The sequence below is a fragment of the Phaethon lepturus genome, unplaced genomic scaffold (assembly GCF_000687285.1).
Source record: "Phaethon lepturus isolate BGI_N335 unplaced genomic scaffold, ASM68728v1 scaffold39964, whole genome shotgun sequence".
NCBI lineage: Eukaryota > Metazoa > Chordata > Aves > Phaethontiformes > Phaethontidae > Phaethon > Phaethon lepturus.
The window spans coordinates 215-8,723 of NW_010537775.1; the positions used below are offsets into that span (position 1 = coordinate 215).

The window sequence follows — 8,509 nt, forward strand, 5'->3', positions numbered from 1 at the left end:
TCTTTGGAGTCTAATTAAAGCCCTAATCAGTTTAAATGATGAAAAACTTTCCCAACACCAGCATATCAAACACACAGAAGCGACAGTTCTGCTCCTGTCAAAGCAAGCCTGACTCGCCTTTGCTCGTATGAGGGCACCATGCTGAGTAAAAAGGAAAAATCACGTTCTTCATCAGCACTTCACAGTGAAATTTAAGTTGTCAGTTCCTCCCAGGAAATCCTGATGCAACACCCAAACCGTCCCTGTGAACCGGAGCTTGGTGAATGTTTAATTACGCCTAGGAACAACCACGTTGCTGTGTGGCGGCTGCGAGGAGCCACCCGAGCTGCGCAGTAAGCTCCTCTGTCCCAGAAGCAGCTTCTTCAATAGCATTTGCTTATCAAAAATAATTAGAGCTAGGAATACAGGAACTGTGATTATGAAACAAATGGTAAATCTATTTGCTCAGACGAAATGTATCGAAAGATATATCTAGACACAGCTGGAGACTGAGGTGATACCGCAAGGATAACAACTCGAGATCCAATTTCATCTTTCATGATTAAAAAATGAGCAAGAAAGTGTTTTATGAAATGTGAAGGTTAACAAATGTTCCTTCACAAGCAATGACGACAGTTTATCTTTTGAAACAAATGATCAGGCTGTGGTCTGCTAGCAGCTCCTGAAACACATCTGAAAGATTTCTTCTAAAAACCCACCGAGGACCAGCGTACGCGCCCGGCAGCCCACTGCACCGCCACCACCTCCAACAAAGCGGGCTGCAAAGCAACGCCAGTGCCGATGCGGCGGGGCGGGGGCCAGCCCCCCGCCCGTCCCAGCGCTCTGCCCCACGCCAGTGGCAAAAGTCCAGAAGTTCATCCCTGTCCCCGATCCCTGAAGCGGCCGCAGCTGCTCCGGTACGGCATAGCCGCTCTTCACCGACAACCGTGGCGCAGGGGCTCTTGGCCCAAAAGACAGCTGCCTGCCGGAGCGGTGGCACAAGCAGGGGCGCAGACCTGCCAAGTGCTGAACTTCTAAGCTGCCCAAAGTATTCCAGGAGTCCTTTCTGTCTATAGGTAAGCACCTATAGATTGATGCCTCCACAGTGATGAGGCTCAGCAGGAGCCGGGTGCTGGGTGGTGGTGGTTGGGTCTCGCAGCCCCGGGCAGGAACAAGCCTGCTGCATGCTCGTAGATAGAGGCTGCGCAAGGGGAGGGGAAAGCACATCTCACCAGGTAATGAGGCACGTATTCCCAAACTACACACTCTGCTCACAGGCAAAGTCAAAGAAATATTGGTCTATAAAGAGATTATGAAACACCAATTTTTCTCCTGGTCATTACACAGCACTATTCCTTTTGGACATCAGATATAAAAGATGCATGTATTTACATTTATGGGCGCAGAATCAATTTAGCTTTTAACTTTTCACGTGATGGTTGACCTACTAAATACCAGGGCAATATCACCCTGTTCTTATTCAACAGCATATGGAGGAAGTGGCCAACAATAAATTCCTTTGACTGTCCTCCAGATGAAGTACTGTCTTTATGGTGCGAGACAATGTGAAGTATGAAAACTTATTTTTAGGAATGAATTCTGCTAAAATTTGACTAGTAGAACAAATACCATGAGTTGTTTAACAAGGAAGAAAAAAGATGTGGATAGAGGCTCTAAAACTATTAAAGTGAAGGAATTATATAATGATGGGAATGGGTAATTCTTCAAGAAGAAAAATTGAAATTACCAGGAGTGCACAGACAGTAGAGAAGATGGTGATGGCAAGTTTAGAACCATAGAATAGTTTGGGTTGGAAGGGACCTTTAAAGGTAATCTCGCCCAACCCCTCTGCAGTGAGCAGGGACATCTTCAACTAGATCAGGTTGCTCAGAGCCCCGTCCAGCCTGACCTTGAACGTTTCCAGGGATGGGTCATCTACCACCTCCCTGGGCAGTGTGCCAGTGTGTCACCACCCTCACTGTGAAAAATTTCTTCCTCATATCTACTATTAAACCATTACCCCTGTCCTACCAAGTTCCTATTTAGTTCCTTCTATTAATAGAACTAATAGTTAAAATTGAGAAAGAAAGAAATACTATGTATAGAAGGCAACAGAAGATGATTCAAAGTAAAAAAATTGCTTTATACTTCCATAAAATACGGGACTGCATAGCAATGCCCTTATTCCTATCCTAGGACCCTGAAAGGGTTCCTTAGCCTCAGGAGAGCAGAACCCACGAGTTCAGCAGAAGCCCTCAAAAAATAGTATAAACCCAAATGTACTTATTAGCAAGAACACAAAACATCATAGCTGTAAAGCTGGCTAAACAGCTGAGTGTTGGTTAACAACTGTGTTACGGAATTAACATTATTCCTTCCTACCCAATTCTTGGTCAAATTTCCTGGGATATGACAGTTATATCGTTCTTCCCAACAAAAAACAAGTAAGAAATATTTCTAGTGATTAAAGCTGCTATAATGGACTAAACTCAGATATAGGGGAAAAATATTTAAGGTAGGAAGTAACACCCCCCCCAAAATGAGCTAGTAGCACAATGCATGCATACATAGCCGTCAGCCGAGGAGGTTAGGGCTGGCCAGGGGTCTAGAGGAGATTGTGCAGCCAGCTGAAGTGGTCGGTACCCGGCTGCAATAATGGTAGATGCCCCCCATTTTTACTCACCATACCTACAATTTCTTTAGCACAGGGACGTCTGGCCCAGTTTTACCAGGCCCCATAAGCCTTCCCTGCACAATTTAACCATGCTGCACAAATAGCAACAGACTCCCGCCCTTGGCGGGCCGGGGATTACTGTAGTGCAACAAATGGAGGCAGAGGGGCTACGAGACCCCTTTCAGGCACAGAACAAATTTGTTTCAGAGACCACGCTTAACTGCTGCTGTGACAGAAGCTGCATGGACCTGATCAAACGCTAGCTCCCATTGTTGTCTTTCATGTTTCATGTCATGAATTGCCCTCTCTTCTCAAAGATGGGACGTGGGCCGTTTCCTGGGGTCTGCAACTCCTGGCTTCTTTCCCATCTCTAGCACAGGCTTCTGGTGTGCCCCAGAAAGTCGCGCTATCTGGGGACCAGTGAGAAGATCACAGATTAAGCTTTTCCACCTCAAAGCAGCATTCTCTGGATAAACCAAGGAAAGAAAGAAATGCTCTACAACTGCAGTGATAAAAAGGTTCTCCTAAGTTTAACAGCATCAACGCTGCTCTCCTTCGGCACTTTAACGTGTCTGATTTGATGTCGCACATTATTTTTGTAACGAAGCTACAACAAACCAAAATCAAGATGGTGCTCATTAAATGGACAACACATGGAGGAGCTCATAGGACTCAAAAAGCAAATGTAAATGGAAACCATCACCCAGCTGAATATTTGTACTAGGGTCCTGTAATACACAGGATAACACTGAATATCTATCAGGTCAGATTTAAAAAACAAACCAAAACACAACACTGTTAAAGTCTAGAGAAGTGATAAATAATGAAGACTAGGATGACTGATGGAGAGACCTGGATTGCTTGGCAAGCTGGGTGCGAACAAGGTAAGATAAAGTATAAACAAGATAAAGTATAAAGAAACACTCCAGAAACTAATACAGCCTATGCTTTCTGGAAGGAAGGCTATTCCTGGAAGAAGCTCTCTTGAGAGGCTTTGGGGTCCTTGTTATTAGTACCTAGCATGACCAAATTGTGACACTATAATGAAAAGATATTACACAATCCTCAACAAGGGAAGATCAAGAGCTATTACATTCTTCATTGACCCATCAGAATTATGTCCACAACACAGCAAGAGTACAGATGAACTTCAGGAGGGTCAGTGAAGAATCAAAATGCTAATTTGGGTTTAGAAATCTGTGTGTTTAAGAATGTTCTGGAGCTCAGTTTTTTCAACTTAGCGCAGACAGGGTTAAGGATACTTCCAGAGCAAGTGACTTGTGGTATTAATAAATACTCAGACTTAAGACAAGGTACAAGAATTTTTTGGCGATAGTGAAGACAGTTAACTCTTTCTTCATCGCACTCTATTCCAAAGGCTGCTTATCTTGCCTTTCCCCCTTCAGATATGTTCCACCCAAGCTCCTCTTACCCAAGCTCCTCCTCACTTACGTTTTGGGTGTGGATCCCACCTAACCCTGTGTGGACCTGCGACTGCTGCCTGTGTGGCGGAATTTCAGATGAGACATTTCATGAGTGCTCTGGAGAGTTTCAGCTCAAACAGGAGCAAAAATCCTCCTGTGGGCAGGATGTTCATGTATACTGCCCGGCTGAAAGGCGAGGTGGCAGCTCCCATACAGCGACTAATAGACTTATTTCTTCTATTTGGCTCAGTGCTTAATCTCTCATCTTTAGAAGGAGAAACTTGTTTGTTTAAGTTTACTAAGAAAATATTTACTAAAGATTTTCACAAGTATGTTTTACATTGAAACCTATGAAGCATCTGATCATAGAGACTAATCTAGCCCGCCTCTGGACACCACAAGCTTAGACAGCATTTTACCTCCCTATCTTAAAACAGTGTGTTGTTTTTGTTTGCTTCAGATGTGTTTGCTCATTGGGGTTGCACAGGAAATGCTACCAGTGCTTTAGGAAAAAAAAGAACACACACACATTAGCTGGAGATCAAGTACATTCTTCCAAAGGAAAAACAATGCAAAACTCAGAGTGTTTTGCAGTGTGACCCTCATAAGAATGTCTGCATTAGGCCTGCTGTCTTCTCAAAATTCATTTGGGTTTATATAAAGTATTTTATACAAAACTCCCATACACACCAGGCAAAAAGAATCCCCTGTGTTGTTATGTATTGCAGACACATACTGACAGGGTAGTTCTAACTCAGAGTTAGTGATGGTCTCTGCAGGCTTCCTCATGAAGAAAAATTTTTTGAAGTTGATCTGTAATTTTGGAGTGTTTTGCTCTGTTTACTTAGAGAAGAGACAAGAGCCCCTTGGGAGAAACCTTACCCAATATAAGCACTAGAAGTCTATCTAAAAGCTATCACTGAAAAAGAAAAGGTAAAGGTTTGCCCAGGTCTCAGTCAATATGCAGGAGTATAACATCAAAGATATGCAAGAAGAATTAACAGTCTTTTCCTAATTTTCTCGGCAATCACTGAATGTTCTTGATGGTTCACAATAACAAAGAGTTAAGTCATGCCCTCCTCCTTCTACCTTGACCTAAAAATAGGATTCTACCTCCCTGACTACAAAATACGTTAAGTGCAAATAAAAAACCAGGCTTAGACAGAGGAAGGAACTCCAACCTCTTCTGGGCAAGGCTGACCATGCACAAGTACATGTTTTCATAGCAGAGGTTTAGAAAGACAAACAGCTGGCAGCACACCGACAGGCTGTGGGAAGCGCCTACAGTATGTTCCTCTATTTACCTCAGGTAATCTCTGCGGCAAAGAATGAGATTTGCTTTTGTGTAAAGAGTTGATCCAACCTCTCCAAGACGACAGTCACAGCAGGCACACTTTAGACAGTCTTCATGCCAATACTTATCCAGAGCCTTCAGCAGGTACCGGTCCTTGATTTTCCGGTTGCAGCCAGCACAGCCCTTCTGCTTCCCTTTGGGTTGTACAGATAACATCGGCACACCTGCAACACAAATACAGCATTTCATTTAGAAAATAGCGAACAGCTTGAATAGGTTTCCTGCATTCGGGGTAGCACTGTGAGCTATAGGTAGATCTGTGAGCAAATACTGCTGTAGTTTCATTACAAGCAGTACGCATCGCAAGAAGCTGCCGGTCAAAGGAACTTAAACTTCATGTGGTGTCACGGGGTAAGTGGGAGTGACACACCTGCAGGCGCACAGCCCTTTTTTCCTAAGGGTAGAACTGACACAAAGCACCAGACTTTTTTTTAATTAACATCTTACACCAGACTAAACTGGCTGCAATGTCAACATTTGCTTTTTCGCTCATTACCAGCACCCTTGTGTTGTTAATTACCTGCCACAGGCAATTACGAAGATCAGAAGGGCCACCACCGTATGTACCCCCAGTCCAACATGTTGGTTGGATCAAACTTGATGGGGAAAGGAGAGGAGCGGGTATAAAGAGACGTGGTATGCCACTGGTTTTCCTCTTTTGTGAACCCTGCAGGTCAGAGCGGCCTCAGCGAAAGCTACAGCAGCCATGGGGCTGCTCTAAAAGAAATGTTGTTCAAAAGCCCCCCAGGACTGCTGAGAATAACCCAACCTGTGCCCCTCGGCCCCTAGTGAAGCCACACTCCTTAAGCAGAGCTTTCCTTCTCTTATACTGCGGTAATAAAAAACCCCACGATGTTTTTCCTCCCTGGAAGCCCCTGCTGGGAGGGCGAAGCAAGCATGAGCTAGCTGGGTGTGAGGTGGTGACAGGACACTCAAGTCAGGAGGCTGGTGGAGTCTTGCTGTGGCCACCTTCCTCCCGCTGCTGTCTCCAGCTTTTGCCTCTCCTCCAAGCAGCTAGTGCCTCCCATGGCAAGCACCGACACGGGCGAGAGACCTGTCACCCTTCTCAGTTTAAGAGGGAGGCAGGGGAGGCTTTTATGGAATCAACAGGCAAGGTGGAAAAATAAACAAGGATTGTACTGTGGGGGAGGAAGGGGACAGCACATGATGAAAGAAGAAACAAACTCACTGAAATGCCAGAATCCCGTTTTCTCTAGAGCCTTGATTTCACTTTTGTTACTGATTTTTATTTTTACTAGTGTCAATCAGTAAAAATGTCAACGCTGGGCCTGTAACGAGCATGCCGTGGGCTCAACCGACCCAGAGAAGATGAGAGAGGACGCTGGCTGCAGTGCCACTGGTTACACACTCTTCGACAAAGTTAAGCCACTGCTTCTGTAGGAAGCTCCAGATGTCCCAGAAAGTAGCAGCTTGATAAGGGAATTCTTAGCAGTCCCTTAACTGGGGAGGACCGAGTCAGTGCCACCGCAATACGTGACATTTGCTGCTTTCCTTAAAAGCCAGGGTGACCTGACGGTGGCTAATGCTCAGCACATGTAAAACCCACCACTCCTACGGTAATAATTGCTTTGTCAGAGCTGCAAGCAGACGACAATAGCACTTAAGACACCTCTACACAAACAGCGAGGTATTGATCCATTTGTTATCAAAGTGGTCTCAGCAGCGCGGAGACAGGTCAAGTAACATCAAAAACTCTCAAGGCTTAAAGAGCCCTCCTGCTCTTTGCTGTGGCACACTCACAATCCGCTTGCAAAGTTGATACAAGCAAACTTTTGATGCCAGTGACAAATATGCAATAATTAAGTGAAACCTTCAATCTGTGTTTGCCAGCCACATACGCAACCGGTAATGCTCCTACATACACAGCCACAGAGAAACACCCGCACGCTTGGAAAGAGAGAAAAGACAGGGAAGGGTCAGAAATGTAATATAGTGCAGGTGCTGGAGGTCAAACTGCAGAAGTCCTGTGCTCCTGGTGAGAGTTTCTTACGAGATCGAGGGAAGCATCCCTCCGGTTCTGGAGACGGCACTTTTTTTTTTTTTTTTTTTGGTAAAATACATTTCAGGAGAAAAGAGAAGTTTCACTTTTCAAGTAATTTCTTTTTCAGAAAACGGAAAGCCTTCATCCTATGCTCTCTCCAACTCCATGCAAGGGAAACAGCACACCTTGAGAAGAGACCGCCTTGTTCTGAGGCGGAGAAGGGCCACACATGAATTTGCATTTGCAAACTGTGGCAGATCGGTACCAGTGATGAAAGAAAATAGTTTGCACCTATGAAAACTAAGGCCTAGATGTGCAAATTGCATTTTAAGATAGGAGCCCTAGACACCAAGTGAGTCATTACCCACCCCCAGACGGGCTCTCTAAATGAGCTGTGTACCCTTAGAGGCAGAAGAGGATTTCTTATGGGGGTGTGGGGGGGTCATCATACAGTTCTTTTGCAAGGTCCGTCTGGGTAACTCGAAGATCTGGGCATCTGCCTAGAACGCAGATTCTAGATAACCAAAGCCCCTTAGAGAACTGCTGCACGGGTGGGGTTTGAGCTCATCTCTGTCCTTCAGAAATACAAGCTCTTCAGCCAGACAGGACTCCTTAAGGCCCTTCAGCGCTTTTGAAACCAGTGCCCTTTCCAGCTACAGCTCTCCTCACCCAGAGCGAGGGGACCGCTGCAACAGCAGCGTGGCCAAGCGCCAGTGCAGCTGTGCAGGGACAAAACCCTGGCTGGACCATTAGGAGAGGTTGGTTTGATCAGTAAGGGCGGGTTGGCAGGTGAGGAGGGTCTCCTGAGGTGGCAAGCAGGCCCGGACAGCGATGGGTTGGCTGTAGTCGTGGCTCTTGTTCCACCTCTGGCCCTGGCAGCCCTCACTCCTGCCGCCATCTCGGCTCCCTGCTTCGCAAGCACACCGTTGTCTTAGGAGAGGCTGCGGTGAATACGGGGAGCGTAACACTTTTGACTTTCTTCTAGTAACTAGCAAAGGAACATATATATATATTTAAACAGTACCTTAAGCAAGGAAAAAAAGCTATGTATTTGGTCAGTGTTCAGCAGAGGGCCT

General features: G+C 45.5%; 1 protein-coding gene across 1 annotated transcript in view; it reads right to left on the reverse strand.

Moving 5' to 3' along the window:
* Window positions 1-5,377: 5,377 nt before the first annotated feature.
* The window catches only part of LMO1 (LIM domain only 1 (rhombotin 1)), a 40,326-nt gene continuing 37,194 nt past the window's right edge, over window positions 5,378-8,509 (reverse strand). Inside the window, exon 2 of the mRNA XM_010286587.1 lies at window positions 5,378-5,595. Within this exon, the coding sequence (XP_010284889.1) occupies window positions 5,378-5,595 (218 nt within the window). The remainder of the gene's footprint in view (window positions 5,596-8,509) is intronic.